Source organism: Gigantopelta aegis, chromosome 1 (assembly GCF_016097555.1).
Source record: "Gigantopelta aegis isolate Gae_Host chromosome 1, Gae_host_genome, whole genome shotgun sequence".
NCBI lineage: Eukaryota > Metazoa > Mollusca > Gastropoda > Neomphalida > Peltospiridae > Gigantopelta > Gigantopelta aegis.
In genome coordinates, this window is record NC_054699.1 from 37,882,751 (window position 1) to 37,903,704 (window position 20,954).

At 39.8% G+C, this 20,954-nt stretch overlaps 1 protein-coding gene across 2 annotated transcripts in view; it reads left to right on the forward strand.

Moving 5' to 3' along the window:
* Positions 1-12,510: 12,510 nt before the first annotated feature.
* LOC121374690 (lectin BRA-3-like) overlaps positions 12,511-20,954 on the forward strand; it is a 49,396-nt gene continuing 40,952 nt past the window's right edge. For both annotated transcript variants that reach the window (XM_041501805.1, XM_041501798.1), the window contains exon 1: positions 12,511-12,738. In XM_041501805.1, the coding sequence (XP_041357739.1) occupies positions 12,668-12,738 (71 nt within the window). In that variant the 5' untranslated portion in view covers positions 12,511-12,667. The remainder of the gene's footprint in view (positions 12,739-20,954) is intronic.

The window sequence follows — 20,954 nt, forward strand, 5'->3', positions numbered from 1 at the left end:
GTTTTGGGGTTTTCTTTTTTTACAAGCGTTGAGAAGATATATATGGATAGAGGTAAGTGTTTATTTGTTTGTTTATCAGGTCGGATGAAGTCAGAGGTGGGGCGCGAAGTCGTTGGCGGGGCCAGGCTTTTTATATCGGGATGGGGAACCCATTACAATTCAGGGCATTATAAAACCTCGCTGTCTGTAATCATGAGTTGTGTTAGGCTATGGGGTGACAGCAGGCGGACGAACAGGGAATTATACAGGGGGTCCACAATACGTTAGGCTATGGGTCGACAGCAGGCGGACGAACAGGAAATTATACAGGGGGTCCACAATACGTTAGGCTATGGGGCGACAGCAGGCGGACGAACAGGAACTTATACAGGGGGTCCACAATACGTTAGGCTATGGGGCGACAGCAGGCGGACGAACAGGAAATTATACAGGGGGTCCACGATACGTTAGGCTATGGGGCGACAGCAGGCGGACGAACAGGGAATTATACAGGGGGTCCACGATACGTTAGGCTATGGGGCGACAGCAGGCGGACGAACAGGGAATTATACAGGGGGTCCACGATACGTTAGGCTATGGGGCGACAGCAGGCGGACGAACAGGGAATTATACAGGGGGTCCACGATACGTTAGGCTATGGGGCGACAGCAGGCGGACGAACAGGGAATTATACAGGGGGTCCACGATACGTTAGGCTATGGGGCGACAGCAGGCGGACGAACAGGGAATTATACAGGGGGTCCACGATACGTTAGGCTATGGGGCGACAGCAGGCGGACGAACAGGGAATTATACAGGGGGTCCACAATACGTTAGGCTATGGGGCGACAGCAGGCGGACGAACAGGGAATGATACAGGGGGTCCACAATACGTTAGGCTATGGGGCGACAGCAGGCGGACGAACAGGGAATTATACAGGGGGTCCACAATACGTTAGGCTATGGGGCGACAGCAGGCGGACGAACAGGGAATCATACAGGGGGTCCACAATACGTTAGGCTGTGGGTCGACAGCAGGCGGACGAACAGGGAATCATACAGGGGGTCCACAATACGTTAGGCTGTGGGTCGACAGCAGGCGGACGAACAGGGAATCATACAGGGGGTCCACAATACGTTAGGCTGTGGGTCGACAGCAGGCGGACGAACAGGGAATTATACAGGGGGTCCACGATACGTTAGGCTATGGGTCGACAGCAGGCGGACGAACAGGGAATTATACAGGGGGTCCACGATACGTTAGGCTATGGGGCGACAGCAGGCGGACGAACAGGGAATTATACAGGGGGTCCACGATACGTTAGGCTATGGGGCGACAGCAGGCGGACGAACAGGGGGGAATTATACAGGGGGTCCACGATACGTTAGGCTATGGGGCGACAGCAGGCGGACGAACAGGGAATTATACAGGGGGTCCACGATACGTTAGGCTATGGGGCGACAGCAGGCGGATGAACAGGAAATTATACAGGGGGTCCACAATATATATGTACCTATAGTATTAGTACTAGGGGTTTCTGTTTGGGGGTACCTGTGATCAAGATAAACGTCGTGGCACGATAGTGATGTCAAAATGTTTTTTAAAAAACGCAACGGACCGTAGATGTTTACCTTGGTGGACTAAGTTTTTAGGTGCTTAAAAAACAAAACTCTTACTAAAACCTGAAACAATTACAGTACAGCTTTTGTCAATCTGTCATGTCAGAGTTATATTGGAAACGATCGTTTAATTATGTATGATAATAGGTGATTTGTCACTGTGGTGATTATTTTTTAAAATACTACTATTACTCAGGCACGGCGGAGCCTCTTCAATAATTATTCTGAATCAAAAATATTTCTGGTAATAAATCTTAAGGCAGAGATTAATTTTACTTCTAAAATGGAGGAAAATGCATTTCAGGACATTTAGTTTTTCCAATTTTAAGGGGGAGCATACCCCCGAACCCCTTAGAAACTTTGCTTTGCACCATTGCTTAAAAAACAAAACTCTTACTAAAACCTGAAACAATTACAGTACAGGTTTTGTCAATCTGTCATGTCAGAGTTATATTGGAAACGATCGTTTAATTATGTATGATAATAGGTGATTTGTCACTGTGGTGATTATTTTTTAAAATACTACTATTACTCAGGCACGGCGGAGCAGGGGGGGCTGGGGGGAGCATACCCCCGAACCCCTTAGAAACTTTGCTTTGCACCCCCCCCCCCCCCCCCCCCCCATATCTACATGCTTCCGCCGTTCCTGTTACTAATACATTTTAAATCTCTTATTTGACGGACACCTGTTAATTGTGCAATATTAACATTAGACACAACTGCTGAATTTGGGCAGCTGGAACAGATTAAGGATTCATGTGAATCCAAATACATTATTTTCACTGATTTTCGTGTCTTCAAGCTCTACAGTACATGAAATTGGAGCATCCCTTAATTGGGAAAGTGTGGCTTTTTATCAATTGCCAATAAAGATATTATATTTTGTTGGGTACCCGTCTATGTTGGCATTAAGGGCAATGAAAAGGCAGATTTTGCTGCCAAGTCTGCTTCGAATTTGCCCCATGTCAGTCTTGGTGTCCCCTACAGTGATTTTAAATATCATATTAGGTAGTACTAAACCAAATAACTTCCGGCTGGGTCTTTTGATAGAGAAGTGAACACCACAAGTCCTGTGATTGGTTATAAATGTGAGTGTGTTGGTTGTAAAAAATAATAGTTTCATCTAGGTAAAAAAAAATGCAATTTTATTTCATCTAGTACCAATGTGTCAAGTAGCCTTGTGCTTGAAACATGTATGGGGTACCTGTAAAAAAAAAGTACTCGAATTTTGTGCGGAACTAGGGTAGTCATAGACGCTACCCGTTATCTCAGAAACGAGTGAGGGGTGGTAGTATTTATATCCGTGGCGTTTATGTCGGTTGATACGCTGCAGGTAGGAGTTTTAGCCGCATATGTTACTATTGTCGTCTATGGGATTTGATTTGGTAGTATACACCCATTAACCAATATATCTTTTCGACTTGGCAAGATGATTGGGTAGGTGCGGACAAGCTTCATTCTGTCAAGCCAGTCCTGGGAGAGTGGCAGTCCTCCTACAGGCGGTGCAGGAAGGATGAAGTAGTCTTGTGCTGTGCTCGCATCGGCCATACATATTTAACGTATTCATTTATTTTAAAGAATGACCCTGCTCTTCAGTTTGAACATTGTCAGTGTACACTGACTGTGCGTCACATTTTGGTGGAGTGTGATAATCTCAAACCGACGAGAAATGATATATTTGGCAAGTAAAATGTTTTGCAATCTTTTAAATTCCACCCAGAAGTTTTTAAAATACTTTCATTTCTAAACAAGTTTTTAAAATATACTTACATCAGGTCAGGTCAGGTCATAGGGTTTTACGTGCACATTCAGAACAAGCTGTTGTAGCGCACGCCTGTCGTGGGCACAAGAGCCGGCCTTGGCCGGCTCTTCCGTCCATGACAGGAAAGGTGGGGGAGGGGAGAGGAGGGACCGCCTGCACTGGCAGGTGCAAGAGAGCACCAGCAGCCCGATCATACTTACATTGATTTATATATTGTATTATACTTTCCCCACAGCTCCTTACACTTTGGTTTTAACATAATTATATAAATAATATTTTCATATACTTACCATTTGTGACACCCAATAGCCGATGTGTATTTTTGTGCTGGGCTTTCGTTAAACATTTATTCATTCATTCATTCATTCATTTATTAGACACACTGAACATATAGAAATAAAAAATGTAAAAACCAAAAAAAAACTCCACAACCCCCTTCCCCCGAAAAAACAAACTATTCAGCTAAGTAAACTTTCATAAGATATTGTTTCAGGTTGTGTTAGAAGCTCGAAACTGTAGCCCTTGGTAATTGAAGCAATGTACAATAAGCATTATTAAAAATATCGTAAATACAATAAATTAAATAAAAAGAGACAAATACAAACATAAAACCAGGCAATAAACTCGACAAAATTATTCAACACCTTACCTGGCCGGGTGTTTCACTTCCAGTTGACCTCAGGCAGACAAAGGTGCATACAAACAAATCCATGGGCCTACTGATATTAATAAAAGTGCTATAGCCACTAACGCTATATAGAAACATATATTTTATTTCAACTTACTTTCGTGCTTATTTCCAATTTAGGTTCAAACACGCTGTCCTTGACATACACCTCAGCTATTTGGGCTGTCTGTCCAGGACAGTGTGTTAGGTGTTAGTGGTTAGTGAGAGAGAAGAGGGTGTAGTGGTTTTACACCTACCCATTGAGTCGTTAAAACTCGGTTGCGAACCCAGTACCTACCAGCCTTATGTCCGATAGCTTAAATAATGGTGGTCTGTGGCCAGTTGCTATGAGACGAGGTTACTTATCACGCGATCCAGTACTCCTCGATCAGATGTACGCGGCTACTAGCGCTTTGTTTGTCGTGTATTTAGTGCCACACTGAGTTATCTGCAATATTTCTGCATATTTAACATCCCACTTTCCCTTTTCTTTCCTTAATCTCCTCTGAATTCCATTTTATTTTGTTCCAACCTGGCAGCTCCTGTCTTTCAACTTTTTTTGTTGTCCACCTCCACATCTCAGTCATTGAAATGGCGACACGTAATCGTTCTTGTGCCAATCCATGTAACTTATTTGTTAGAGATTTGGTGGTCCATTTGCTGAAACCATCAATGTGATATTTAGCTTTCCTAATCCAGTACAGGAGACGAGTGGGGTGTAACGCAGTCGGTAGAACGCTAGGCTGAGGTGCCATGGCTCGCTGCGCATGAATTATGATAGATCTCCCCCTATTGACTCAGTTACTCCTGTCCCATCAAATGCCTGTGACTGGTACATCAAAGACAGTGATATGTACTGTCCTGTCTATGGGAAGGTGCAATTTCATCGACGGAGCAGCCTATATGGTGTAATGCTGTCCACCTTCTTTTCCCTCTCTCCCCTTTCTCCCTTTCTAGTTTTTGTTTTCATGTTGTATTATTTTTGTTGTTGTATTGTTGTTGTTGTTTTTTGTTTGGTTATGTGTTGCACTGTTGTTCTTGTATTGTTTTTTGTTGTTATGTTGTTGTGTTATTTTTGTATTGTTGTATGGTTGCTGTATTGTTATTATTATTTTTGTTTTATTGATCACTGATGTTGTTGTTGTCTTGTTGTTGTTTTATTGTATGGTTGCTGTATTATTGTTGTATTACTGTTGTTTGTATTGTATTCTTGTTGTTCTGTTGTTATTATTGTTGTTGTTGTATTGATATCGTTCTATTGTTGTTGGCGGTGTTTTATAATTGTAGTTTTGTTGCTGTATTGTGTTGTATTGTTTTTGTTCTTGTTGTATTTGCGTTGTATTGTTATGTTTTTGTAGTATGGTTGCTGTACTGTTGTTGTTTTTGTTAAATTTGTGTAGTTTTATTGTTGTTGTTTTATTGTTGTTGTTTTTGTTATTGTTAACGTTTTGTTATTGTTATTGTATTTTTGCCGTTACATTGTTGTCGTATTGCTGTTGTATTGCAGTTAAATTGATGTGGTATTGTTGTTATATTGTTATTGTTGATGTATTGTTTTGTTTGTTTTTTTGTTATTTATTGTTACCGAGTTGTTGTATTGTGGGTATTGTTTTTGTTATTGTTAACGTTTTGTTATTGTTATTGTTGTATGTTTGCCGTTACATTGTTGTTGTATTGCAGTTATATTGATGTTGTATTATTGTTATATGTTATTGCTGTTGTTTTTATTGTTCTATTATACGTGTTATTGTTGTACTGTTGCTGTTTTTTGTTGTTGTTTATACTGTTCTTATTGTTTTTTTATTATTGTTTTATTGTTGTTGTTATATCGTTGTTGGTGTTGTAGTGTTGTTGTTTTGTTGCTGTTGTATTGGTTTCGTTGTATTGTTGTTATTGTTTTCGTTTTGTATTTTTGTTGTTAGTGTTGCTATTGTTGTTTTGTTGTTATTATTGTTTTTCTATTGTTGTATTGCTGTTGTCATGTTCTTGTATTCTTGTTGTTGTTGTGTTGTTATTATTATTGTTTAATATTATGTTGTTGTTCTTGTATTGTATGTTGTCATTGCTGCATTGCTATTATATTGTTGTATTGTTGTTGTTGTTGTGTTGTTATTATTATTGTTAATATTATGTTGTTCTTCTTTTATTGTATATGCTGTCATCGCTGTATTGTTATTATATTGTTGTATTGTTGTTGTTGACTAATTGTGGTTGATCTATTGTTATTTGTGTTGTATTGTTGTCTTGTTATTATTATTGTTAATATTATATTGTTGTTCTTGTATTGTATATGTTGTCACGCTGTATTGTTATTATATTGTTGTATTGTTGTTGTTGTGTTGTTATTATTATTGTTAATATTATGTTGTTGTTCTTGTATTGTATATGTTGTCATCGCTGTATTGTTATTATATTGTTGTTGTTGATTAATTGTGGTTGATCTATTGTTGTTTGTGTTGTATTTGTGTTGTATTGTTGTTGTTGATTAATTGTGGTTGATCTATTGTTGTTTGTGTTGTATTTGCCTTGTATTGTTGTGGATTGTTGTTCTATATATATTTTTTCGGTTTTTGTTATTTTTTTATTGTTGTTTTGTTGTATTTTATTTGTTGTCATTGGTATTATTGGTGTATTGTTCTTGATGTATTGCTTAAGATTTGTTTGTTGTTATATTGTTGTTGTTATTGTTTTAATGTTGTTCTATGGATGTTGTTGTTGTTAAGTCGTCGTCGTTGTTGTAGTAGTAGTAGGTATTGTTGCTATTGTTGTTGTAATGTCATGTTTGTATATAGTTTTTGTTGTATTGATGTTAATGTTATTGTAATTGTATTGCTTTTTGTTCTTATACTTTACACTGTTGTTCTTATATTGGTTTTGTTCTTATACTTTATACTGTTGTTCTTATATTGGTTTTGTTGTTATTGGTATGGTGTATTGTTCTTTTTGTGTTGCTGTTATTATTTTATTGATTTTGTCTTGTTCTTATTGTTGTTGTATTTTATTGGTGCTGTGTTGTTATTGTTCTAGTGTTGTATTGTTGCTATTGCTGTTGTATGTTGCTGTATGGTTGCTGTATTGTTGTTGTTGTTATTGTTGTATGGTTGTTGTAGTATTATTACTATTATTGTTGTTAGTGTTGCTGTATTGTTGTTGATGTATTTATGTTGTATTGTTGTTGTATTGTCGTTTTTGTGTTGGTACTGTTATAGTATTGTTGTTGTATTTTTGTTATTCTTTTTATTGTTGTATTGCTGTTGTGTTGTATTTCCTTGTTTTGTTGTTGTTGTTTGATGTTGTATTCTTGTTTTTGTATTGTTGTATTGTAATGTATTGTTGTTATTGTTGTTGTTCTATTGTTGTTATTGTATTAGTGGTGGTTAGTATGATGCATTATTTGTGTTGTATTGTTGTATTATTGTTTTATTGATGTTGTTGTATGGTTGCTGTATGCTTGTTTTGTTATTGCTGTATTTGTGTTATTGTTTTATGGTTGTTGTTATTATTGTTGTATTATTATTTGTGTTGTAATATTATTGTTACAGTTTTGTTGTATTATTGTTTTTGTATGGTTACTTCATTGGTGTCGTTTTTGTTGTTATTGTTGTATTGTTGTTGTATTGTTACTTTATTGGTGTCGTTTTTGTTGTTATTGTTGTTGTATTGTTATTTTATTGGTGTCGTTTCTGTTGTTATTTTATTGGTGTCGTTTTTTGTTGTATTGTTATTTCATTGGTGTCGACTTATTGTTGTTTTTTACTATTGTACTGTTTTTGTTGTATTATTCTTCTTATATTTTTTTTAAAATATTTTTGTTATTGGTGTTTTGTTATTATTGTTGTTTGTGTTCTATTAATGTTATTGTTACGTTGTTGTTGTATTGTTGTTGCTATTATTGCTGGTGTTGTATTGTTGGTATATCGTCATTTTATTGTTGTTGTGTATTGTTGTTGTGTATTGTTGTTTTTGTTGTATTGGTGTTCTTGTTGTACTGCTGTTGTTCTAGTCTTTCGTTGTTTTTGTTAGATATGTTTCGTTATATTGTTGGGGTTTAAAAAAAAAATTGTATTGTATTGATGTAATTGTTGTTGTTGATTGTTATTTGTTATGGATATTTTTGTTGGTATTACGTTGTTGTTGTTGTATTGTTGGTTTTGTTGTATTGTTCTTGTTGTATTGCTGGTTTTGATCGTTGTTTTTTGTGTTGCAATTTTATACGTGTATTGATTATATTGTATTGTTGTAGTTATTGTTTTTGTTGTATTTTTTGTATTGTTGTTATAGATATATTGCTGATGTTTCGATGTGTATTATTTTTATTCTATTGTTGATGTTGTTAGTGTTGTTGTATTGATGTCGTTGTTCCTGTTGTATTGTTCATGTTGCCATTGTACTGTTGTTTGTGTGTTATTGTTGTTTTTGTTATTGTATTGCTGTTGTATTGTTGTTATTCATGTTACTGGTGTTATGTTATTGTTTTATGTGTTTGTTGTTCTATTGTTGTTCTATTGTTCTTGATATTGTTGTTCTATTGTTTTTGATATTGTTGTATTGTTGTTGTTCTATTGTTCTTGAAATTGGTGTAATGTTGTTGTTGTATTGTTCTTGAAATTGTTGTATTGGTGGTGTTGTATTGTTCTTTAAATTGTTGTATTGATGTTGTTCTATTCTTCTTGAAATTGTTGTATTGTTTCTTTTGTACCCGCCAATTCGGTGCATTATATTCATAATGATGGTTTCCCTGATTACCAAAGGAAAAAAATTAAATAAATAACGTGTAAAATAAAATGCGGTGAGTTATAGATTCAGTAAACGCCACCACCACACAAACTGATAGCTTAGCCCAAACCAGATTTTACCTTCCAACAGAGGCCGGAACTATACATGTATATCAAACTCGATGATTAATAAACCAATGTGCTCTAGTGGTGTCAAAATACAAAAAAAAGCACAAAAACAATACAAAACAAAACGTTTACCTTCCAATAATTTCGTACGTACGAAAAACAAAAATTAGGAAGAAAAATGACTGCACGTTATCACATGAGCGCAAACTGGTATTCTAAAGTAAAAACATATCTAATATGTAATTTTAGTCGGCAGTAAGACTCCATCGGTGGGAAACATCTTACACTGGCAGCCAACTCCTGACAGTCTCACAAATCTACCAACTACTTGGAGAACCCAATACCCGTTGGTGAAACACTAAAACCTGACAGTCTCACAAATCTACCAACTACTTGGATATCCCAATACCTGTTGGTGAAACACTAAAATCTGACAGTCTCACAAATCTACCAACAACTTGGATAACCCAATACCCGTTGGTGAAACACTCAAACCTCACAGTCTCACAAATCTACCAACTACTTGGATAACCCAATACCTCTTGGTGAAACACTCAAACCTGACAGTCTCACAAATCTACCAACTACTTGGATAACCAAATGACCATTGGTGAAACACTCAAACCTGACAGTCTCACAAATCTACCAACTACTTGGATAACCCAATACCCGTTAGTGAAACACTAAAACCTGCCACCAGCGTGTTCATTATTGGGTAGGTCACAAACAGACGTGCTCTATTAATTTCTAAAAAGCAAAATTGTTTAATGACACCATTAGAGCACATTAATTTGTTAATTATCAGCTATTGGATGTCAAACATTTAATAATTAAGATATATAGTCATAGGCAAGACATCTAGCTACAATTTTTCCCATAGTAGTAAGGGATCTTTTATATACAGACAGAATAGCACAGACCACGGCCTTTGATATATCAGTCGCGATGCACTGGCTGGGATTGGAAATAACGTAATGGGCCCACCAACGGGGATCGATTCCAGACAAACAGCGAATCAAGCTAGTGTTTTAGCACTGGGCTATGTCCCGCCCTTTTTATTTCTCATATAGTCAGATGGACACGTCCCGCCCCTATATCTCTCATATAGTCAGGTGGACACACCCCGCCCCTATATCTCTCATATAGTCAGGTGGACACACCCCGCCCCTATATCTCTCATATAGTCAGGTGGACACGTCCCGCCCCTATATCTCATATAGTCAGGTGGACACGTCCCGCCCCTATATCTCTCATATAGTCAGGTGGACACGTCCCGCCCCTATATCTCTCATATAGTCAGGTGGACTTGTCCCACCCCTATATCTCTCATATAGTCAGGTGGACACGTCCCACCCCTATATCTCTCATATATTCAGGTGGACACGTCCTGCCCCTATATCTCTCATATAGTCAGGTGGACACGTCCCGCCCTATATCTCTCATATAGTCAGGTGGACACTTCCCGCCCCTATATCTCTCATATAGTCAGGTGGACACGTCCCGCCCCTATATCTCTCATATAGTCAGGTGGACTTGTCCCACCCCTATATCTCTCATATAGTCAGGTGGACACGTCCCACCCCTATATCTCTCATATATTCAGGTGGACACGTCCTGCCCCTATATCTCTCATATAGTCAGGTGGACACGTCCCGCCCTATATCTCTCATATAGTCAGGTGGACACTTCCCGCCCCTATATCTCTCATATAGTCAGGTGGACACGTACCGCCCTATAGCTCTCATATAGTCAGGTTGACACGTCCCGCCCCTATATCTCTCATATAGTCAGGTGGACACGTCCCACCAAATATCTCTCATATAGTCAGGTGGACACGTCCCACCCTATATCTCTCATATAGTCAGGTGGACACGTCCCGCCCCTATATCTCTCATATAGTCAGGTGGACACGTCTCGCCCCTATATCTCTCATATAGTCAGGTGGACACGTCCCGTCCCTATATCTCTCATAAAGTCAGGTGGACACGTCCCGCCCCTATATCTCTCATATAGTCAGGTGGACACGTCCCATCCTATATCTCTCATATAGTCAGGTGGACACGTCCCATCCTATATCTCTCACATAGTCAGGTGGACACGTACCATCCTATATCTCTCATATAGTCAGGTGGACACGTCCCGCCCCTATATCTCTCATATAGTCAGGTGGACACGTCCTGCCCCTATATCTCTCATATAGTCAGGTGGACACGTCCCGCCCCTATATCTCTCATATAGTCGGGTGGACACGTCCCGCCCTATATCTCTCATATAGTCAGGTGGACACGTCTCGCCCCTATATGTCTCATATAGTCAGGTGGACACGTCCCGCCCCTATATCTCTCATATAGTCAGGTGGACACGTCCCGCCCCTATATCTCTCATATAGTCAGGTGGACACGTCCCGCCCCTATATCTCTCATATAGTCAGGTGGATACAGCAGCCGGCACAGTGCATGCGTTGCTAAGCAATAATCTAAACGGTGGAATAAACAACAAGCTGAAATTCACCCTTATTCAAAACTGGTGACGCTAAGGTGCAAAAATGTACCAATAATAATAATAATAATGATAATAATAACCTCAGTTACCTATTTATGGGAGATATGTATAGTCCGTCCCATCCTCCCACAACAATGTATTGTTGTTTTGGGGGGGGGGGGGGGGGGGGTAAATAATTTCAGTTTGGTTTGAAGTAAGAGAAAAGTAAAAATGTTTTGGAAATAATAAAATAGATAGAAATAATAAAATAGAAAGTAAAAGTGTTTTGGAAATAATAAACTATTACAATTTTTGGTGTGTGCAATTTAGAATACTATCTGCAGATAAATAGTATAACTTTTTATAGTATGAAAAAAAGGCGTTCCCTGTGAGACGAACGTGAGTAGTTCTGAAACTGTCTTCTGTTGACCACATCTGTACGATTCTGAATCTGTATATATTTAAAGGTTATTTAGCGGCGACCTAGCACCGACAAAACTGATGTATAATGTTATAGGGCCTAGTATATTTGTCTCAACTTTGTGCCATTTCAAAACATCTCTTTGAGTCTTCCTTGTGCAGAGATACAACTTATGTTTGGGTAACGTTTGTTGTTCAGATATTATATACCTGCTTTTACAGTATGAGATCTCAGATTATCTATATTTGAAAGATACATTATCAAAACCCTGGTTAAGTCAGGAAATGAAAACAGAAGGAGAGAAATAGAAAACACGATACGAAGCCACAAACTGCACACGGTCAATATAAACCTCCTCTGGGTCTTAACTTCCTCACTTCCGTACAACAGACATGCTGAATATTTAATACACTTGGACAGTTAATACATCAACAATTTGCCAGTGGTATGACGTCGCACTCGGCACTATAGACGGACAATCAAAACATCCCTGCATACTATATAACCGTAAATAAAAAGTGTTGAGTTCGTCGTTAAATAAAACATGTCCTTCCTTTGTTCCTTCCTTCGTGACTATCAACTATCAATCAAAACATCGTCAGTGCGCAAATATCCATTGATACTACTCGTAAATTCGTAATGTAAGTCACTTTTACCACGCCCCAAATTGATCTTGCATGACGCGATGCGGGACTCGGTAAAAGGTGAGGTATAAAAAGTGTACAGATTTACCGCACACCGTTGTCTAAGGAAAACAGCCTAACCGTGGTACCATGACGTGTTTCACTGACTAAAGTGAACAGACTGAAATCTAGCGGCGTTCACGTTCCCAGATCGACACTTTGTCTACGTGCTCATATTAGTTTATAGGAGGACTGGTTTCTCATCGAGAGATGCAGTGCCCCTCAAGCAGATGTATGCGGCTGTTAGCGGTTTTTCTGTGCTGTATTAGCAGCACACTGAGGTAAAATGCAATTCCTTTTTCTTTCTTTGTTTCTTTCTTTACATTTATTCTTTCTTTCTTTTTTTCTTTTTTAAATGATCTCATTTTCCCTATTATTTTTTTTTTCTCTGAACGTCGTCCTGTTTCTTCTTGATCTGGCAGCTCCTGAGATCTTTCAGTTTCCTTTGGTGTCCACCTCCAGGTCCGCAGCTAGTATTTCGAGTAGGAGGGTTCAACTAGGTATTTGCCGGGGCCTTTTGGTTATGAAGCTGATTGAGGGCGCGAAGTTCCCGAACTTTGTATGGGGTTCAAGAGGCATGCCTCCCCAGAACATTTTAAATCTCTGAAAACGTAACACGCATTTCCCTGGCATCTGGAACTTAAAAAATTTATATTTTAAAACAACGATCTATATTGTAGATTGTATTTTTGTTATTAAGATTATTTCCATTTTTTTTTCAAGATAATGAAATTCTAGCACACAAAAGGAGTTAAAGTTATTGACCCGGGGTACTGACCCGGGGTATTGACCCGGGGTATTGACCCAAGGTATATAGAGGATACTCCCCGAGTGTCTTGTGATATCATAATTTACCACCTCGAGTTGATAAAAGTATGAAATCCGAGGTTTGCCGAGGATTTTTATACTTTTATCAACGAGTGCTGATAAATTATGATATCACAAGACACGAGAGGGGTATTCTTTTTATCATCCATTATCATTCGTTTCATTTGCGACAGTTGTAAACAATGTTAGTAATGTGGGTTGAATGTCAGTATATCTGACGGCAGTAGACTTGTTAACTACCAGCACGGCAGTGTGTGACGTCACTACTGATAGGTTTAGCGCTGAAACAAACACAGTGATGTAACAAACTATAGTCTTGTGATTAAAATTTGACCAATCAAGATTATAAGAAGCGATATCTCCTACAAAAGCCTTTAATGGATGATATATGTTAAATATGTTCGGCAATTGCTTGTTATAACCTTAGTATCAGAAACAGTATGTCTATTTCAGAACTATGATCAGTTACTTTAATAATGAACATATTTATGAAAAACGAAACACATTACGTTCAAACAAATTGTATCATCACTAATCACATGCATCCCCTGTTAAACGTCTTCAGCAGAAAGTATTGCATAAAGTGTTGCATAAAGTATTGCATAAAGTGTTGCATAAAGTATTGCATAAAGTATTGCATCCTATTTCATTTTAGGGCGGGACATAGCCCAGTGGTAAAGCGTTTGCTTGATGCGCGGTCAGTGGGCCCATTGGGCAATTTCTCACTTCAGCCAGTGCACCACGACTGGTATATCAAAGGCCGTGGTATGTGTTATTTTGTCTGTGGGATGGTGCATATTAAAAAAAAGCCCTTGCTGCTAATCGAAAAAAGTAGCGAGTTTCCTGTCTTAATATCTGTTTGGTCCTTAACCATGTGTCCGACGCCATATAACCGTAAATAAAATGTGTTGAGTGCGTCGTTAAATAAAACATTTCCTTCCTTCCTTCCTTCTTTCCCATTTAATTTTTGTCACTGATACGTCATATCATCAAAATGCCGTCTACATGTTGGCATAAAACATTTTGAAATACATGGAAATTACCTTCAAGAAAGTATGCAACATTTTCTAATTGGCCATAATTCTACGGGACATTTGCAAATTCAAGAGCACCAAAACCAGCCGGCGAATGTCGACACCTGCGTCCACGACATGTGGGTGCTACAACAGCTTGTTCTGAATGTACATGTTAAAACCTATGACCTGACCTGACCTAACATGATTACTTTCTGTTGTTAACCTTTTATTTCTAACTTTGGTTGATAAATCAATGGAAGGTGAACTGTTGCCATTGCCATGTGATTATCGAATGCTGCGAGGTCATCATTATAGCAGGAAGTACAATAAAACATGTTTGCTACATGTAGGTTCATTTTTTCTTTTCTTTTTGCCAGATTAGTTAGAAATTCTGAATCTACACTGCAGCTTTGTTTGGGGGATAGCTAAATGATGAAGACAAGCAAATGTTGTTTTATGGGAGAGTTGAAAAGGTTACAGTCAATTATCTGTGCAGTATTAAAAAAAGAAAGAACAAAGTGGACCTTAGCTTTTTCTGTAGGGTTCGGACGAAATCCCCTCCCCTAAATATGGGCCTGACCTCTATATCTCAGTGCTGGTCTCTTTAACGTCAGTGCCAAAAACCTGTCATCTCCAATCTGCTTTAGTTGTCCACCCCACGTAGCAGTCTTTGTCACTCTAACTGCGGCATGTACTTGTCTCTTGTAGCAGTCCATGCCACAAACCTGCCAGTCCCAGTCAGTTTTAGCTGTGGGCTTAGTCCGATAATTTCGGAGAGTGTTCAGTGCATGCTTCTGGCATAGTCTGACCATTTCGGAGAATGTTTAGTGCTTACTTCTGGCATAGTCTGGCCATTTTGGAGTGTTTAGTGCTTACTTCTGGCATAGTCTGGCCATTTCGGAGAATGTTTAGTGCTTACTTCTGGCATAGTCTGGCCATTTCGGAGAATGTTTAGTGCTTACTTCTGTCATAGTCTGGCCATTTCGTAGAGTGTTTAGTGCTTACTTCTGGCATAGTCTGGTCATTTCGGAGAGTGTTTAGTGCTTACTTCTGGCATAGTCTGGCCATTTTGGAGTGTTTAGTGCTTACTTCTGGCATAGTCTGGCCATTTCGGAGAGTGTTCAGTGCTTACTTCTGGCATAGTCTGGCCATTTTGGAGTGTTTAGTGCTTACTTCTGGCATAGTCTGGCCATTTCGGAGAATGTTTAGTGCTTACTTCTGTCATAGTCTGGCCATTTCGTAGAGTGTTTAGTGCTTACTTCTGGCATAGTCTGGCCATTTCGGAGAGTGTTTAGTGCTTACTTCTGGCATAGTCTGGCCATTTCGTAGAGTGTTTAGTGCTTACTTCTGGCATAGTCTGGCCATTTCGGAGAGTGTTTAGTGCTTACTTCTGGCATAGTCTGGCCATTTCGGAGAGTGTTTAGTGCTTACTTCTGGCATAGTCTGGCCATTTCGGAGAGTGTTTAGTGCTTACTTCTGGCATTGTCTGGCCATTTTGGAGTGTTTAGTACTTACTTCTGGCATAGTCTGGCCATTTCGGAGCGTGTTTAGTGCTTACTTCTGGCATAGTCTGGCCATTTCGGAGAGTGTTTAGTGCTTACTTCTGGCATAGTCTGGCCATTTCGGAGAGTGTTCAGTGCTTACTTCTGGCATAGTCTGGCCATTTTGGAGTGTTTAGTGCTTACTTCTGGCATAGTCTGGCCATTTCGGAGAGTGTTGAGTGCTTACTTCTGGCATAGTCTGGCCATTTTGGAGTGTTTAGTGCTTACTTCTGGCATAGTCTGGCCATTTCGGAGAGTGTTTAGTGCTTACTTCTGGCATAGTCTGGCCATTTCGGAGAGTGTTTAGTGCTTACTTCTGGCATAGTCTGGCCATTTCGGAGAGTGTTTAGTGCTTACTTCTGGCATTGTCTGGCCATTTTGGAGTGTTTAGTACTTACTTCTGGCATAGTCTGGCCATTTCGAAGCGTGTTTAGTGCTTACTTCTGGCATAGTCTGGCCATTTCGGAGAGTGTTTAGTGCTTACTTCTGGCATAGTCTGGCCATTTCGGAGAGTGTTCAGTGCTTACTTCTGGCATAGTCTGGCCATTTTGGAGTGTTTAGTGCTTACTTCTGGCATAGTCTGGCCATTTCGGAGAGTGTTGAGTGCTTACTTCTGGCATAGTCTGGCCATTTTGGAGTGTTTAGTGCTTACTTCTGGCATAGTCTGGCCATTTCGGAGAGTGTTTAGTGCTTACTTCTGGCATAGTCTGGCCATTTTGGAGTGTTCAGTGCTTACTTCTGGCATAGTCTGGCCATTTCGTAGAGTGTTAGTGCTTACTTCTGGCATAGTCTGGCCATTTTGGAGTGTTTAGTGCTTACTTCTGGCATAGTCTGGCCATTTCGGAGAGTGTTTAGTGCTTCTGGCATAGTCTGGCCATTTTGGAGTGTTTAGTGCTTACTTCTGGCATAGTCTGGCCATTTCGGAGAATGTTTAGTGCTTACTTCTGTCATAGTCTGGCCATTTCGTAGAGTGTTTAGTGCTTACTTCTGGCATAGTCTGGCCATTTCGGAGAGTGTTTAGTGCTTACTTCTGGCATAGTCTGGCCATTTCGGAGAGTGTTTAGTGCTTACTTCTGTCATAGTCTGGCCATTTCGGAGAGTGTTTAGTGCTTACTTCTGGCATAGTCTGGCCATTTCGGAGAGTGTTTAGTGCTTACTTCTGGCATAGTCTGGCCATTTCGGAGAGTGTTTAGTGCTTACTTCTGGCATAGTCTGGCCATTTCGGAGCGTGTTTAGTGCTTACTTCTGGCATAGTCTGGCCATTTCGGAGAATATTTAGTGCTTACTTCTGGCATAGTCTGGCCATTTCGTAGAGTGTTTAGTGCTTACTTCTGGCATAGTCTGGCCATTTCGTAGAGTGTTTAGTGCTTACTTCTGGCATAGTCTGGCCATTTCGGAGAGTGTTTAGTGCTTACTTCTGGCATAGTCTGGCCATTTCGGAGAGTGTTTAGTGCTTACTTCTGGCATAGTCTGGCCATTTTGGAGTGTTTAGTGCTTACTTCTGGCATAGTCTGGCCATTTCGGAGCGTGTTTAGTGCTTACTTCTGGCATAGTCTGGCCATTTCGGAGAATGTTTAGTGCTTACTTCTGGCATAGTCTGGCCATTTCGTAGAGTGTTTAGTGCTTACTTCTGTCATAGTCTGGCCATTTCGGAGAGTGTTTAGTGCTTACTTCTGGCATAGTCTGGCCATTTCGGAGCGTGTTTAGTGCATACTTCTGGCATAGTCTGACCATTTCGGAGAGTGTTTAGTGCTTACTTCTGGCATAGTCTGGCCATTTCGGAGAGTGTTTAGTGCTTACTTCTGGCATAGTCTGGCCATTTTGGAGTGTTTAGTGCTTACTTCTGGCATAGTCTGGCCATTTTGGAGTGTTTAGTGCTTACTTCTGGCATAGTCTGGCCATTTCGGAGAATGTTTAGTGCTTACTTCTGGCATAGTCTGGCCATTTCGAAGAGTGTTCAGTGCTTACTTCTGTCATAGTCTGGCCATTTCGGAGAGTGTTTAGTGCTTACTTCTGGCATTGTAACTTAGCTATGAGGGACTTGGTGGTGCATTTGCTGGACACCTCGATATATCTTTCCTTATATGGTTTCTTATGACGTTTACGAATGACACAATATAAGAGAGGGGCAACATGTAACTCAGTCGATAGATCGCTCGCTGACGTGCTTGGGTCAAAGGATCGAATCACCTCTGTGGATCCATTAACTGTCTGCTTTCTTTTTCTCCCAACTAGGGCCCTGCGACTGGTATATCAAAGGCCGTGGTATGTACTGTTGTGTCTGTGGGAAACTGCACGTAACATATTTTTAAAATCTATTTTTTAAATAGCCGATGATTAATAAATCAACGCGCTTTTAAGTTTAGTGGCGTCGTTAAGCAAAATAATTGTTTCACTTTACGTATTTTCTGCTATTAAATGAAATATTTATATACTGAACAGCATTGAAAACGCACCACCAAGAAATGTTTGGATTTCGAAAAGAATACCTGAGCAATAAATGTTTTTGTTATGAAAAGCAATAGATGGATGATTGATAATGACAACAAACAGAGACGTGAAATGGTGCTCTGATTGACGTTCATGTGGCGTGCGACTGCTGACTGCGATTCACCTAACTGGAGGCGGCCTATTGCAATGTTTCGATTCGGCAGGCTTAGTCTTCCCCGAGTTTCACGAGCATTCGCCAAAATTTTACCATTCCACGTCGATTACCTGCAATTGTCGCACAACGTGCCACAACGTGCGTTAAATTTGTTTTAGGGTGCATTTGGACATGCTGTCCCATTCCAGGAACATTAACAAACATGGTCATTCAGCAACATTGTAAACAAAATCCGATATTTTGTAAAATCAAACACTTTTCTTCTTTTCCTATGCGTTTCTTTTTTGACAGAGTATATATATACGAACGACAACTCTTACGTGCAAGCTACCGGAGTAGGCCTCAGACCACAATTAATTTCACTATGTATTCTCATGTAGCCCCAGTGGCTGTAGCACTTTTATTAATTTCACCAGGCCATTAGCATTTCACAGGAAACATTACCTGCCTGGGCCCAATGAGCACTCGAAAGGACGACCTCTGTTGTCCAGCTCTTTTCCGCGTTATATCAATGTAAACAAACACACGTGGGCTAAGGGACCGAATCACACCCATTTCTGTGCATTTTTCACAAATTTTGCATGACTTCAATGTGCTCTGGGGGACATTATGCAGTATCCAGTGTAAACCAAGTGCACATATTCACTAACTGCATCCTCTTACCTGTCAAACCCAGTGTAACAATCCAGTATACTAACCAGCTCCCCAGCCATTAATCACATAACAAGAAAACTATATTTTCTCGCATTAGTTTCCGTATTTTGGACAGCCAAATGGGTGGATAACTCTAGTCTGATGCCTATCAGACCAAAATTGTTTTCACCATGACACTCAAACTCACATATGGCATTTAAATACATATGTCAAGTTGCATACAGGCAATAAAAAGAATATTTGATACCAAATATGGCTATTGGAGCCTGTGAAATGGGGGACTGCCTGTGCCGCAAAAGGCGGCAATCTGCGTCAAATTATTCCCAATAGTGGACTAGTAATTATGCAATAACTTTAAAAGTTACAAACATTTTTCTGAACAACAAAAAGAAACTTGCTCCTTATTGTGTTCTCTGCAATTGAAATATAGCAGTTGGCAGGAATATGATTTTTTCAAAAAAAAATCAATTTAATTTAAATTGATACATTTTCAAAAAAGAAATTCCCACAAAGTTCTCTTTTTAAACAAAATTTAAGCTTTAAAACTGTACAATTTTGGACACTGCACACAGTCAACATATGCCAATTACAAATTAGGACTGCTCGAGTGTCATTCTGGTGAGGGTAATTAGCAAGGTGTCTGCACACCGTAACCGGTCACACCTGAATGCAGAGGACAGGGCACCAGCCTGCAAAGATGCAGTACCGAATACACAGTGAACAAAAAAAGCTGTCAACTGCCACTGCATTGAAATGTTTTAATGCATCAGAACTGAAAGTGACATCACACATGAACTGATATATATATAAGGGTGGGCATGCATACCACAATAAGTATTTCACTGTTTTATACACTACGAGTCACATCCATGGAAGGCAATACAAGACGAAAGACACAGTTCAAGAAGGGACATGCACCTTGGAATAAGGGTGAAACTCTGCTGCATGAACATGCAAGTCCGGAATCTCACACTGAGAAGTTGTGACCAGTAGTCCGGATGAATAGAGACGAGTTTGCCTTGGTCACGAAGTCGAGTTCCACTTCAGCCACCATATCCACTCCAGATTGCGAAGGTGCGTCACAGCCAGTCCGCCTGCTACGTCCCATTACGAGTACATGTACTGCGTCTGAAATGAAAGAAGAACAACAGTGTAAAGACAAAGAAGGCATGAGAATAATGGACAATGACAGAATGGTAGATGCATGGAATGCAGCTTTCAGATACCACTCAACAGCTTCCCCTGAGTGTGACGAGCCTGAAATGCAAATATTAAAAGAGGTTAAGTGGGGTCTTTGTTGGAAAGTCACACTACACTGTGTGAATTGTGACTTCACTGCTCCTGAAAGCAAATTGTACAATGAGGTGAAGACAAATAAACCTGGCCCAAATGCAGCAAAAACTAATGTGGGTCTTGCTATTGGTCTCCAAGATACTCCCGTCGGCCATACGAAAGCGAGAGTGCTATTGGCAGGCATGGGCATTCCACCACCGTGTCGGAGCAGCATGCAGAGAGCATCATACAAGGTATCAACGGCTGTAACAGATCTAAATGAAAAAGATATGGCACAAAAAGTTGAGCTACTGAAAGACATTAACATGAAACGTGGAAATGAACGTGATGAAATTAACATAGCCATGGATGGGAGATACAACTCCACGACAATAACAAGTCGGAAGAAACCGGGCCAGAATGCATCACAAGCTATAGGACTTGCATGTGAAACGATGACTGAAAGAAAATTCATTGTAAGTGCCTGCTTCCAGAATAAACTTTGTTGGACCGGAGCCTGGTTAAGAAACAAAGGTATTCATGTGACGTGTCCCGGTGGTCATCCTGACTGCACAGCAAAC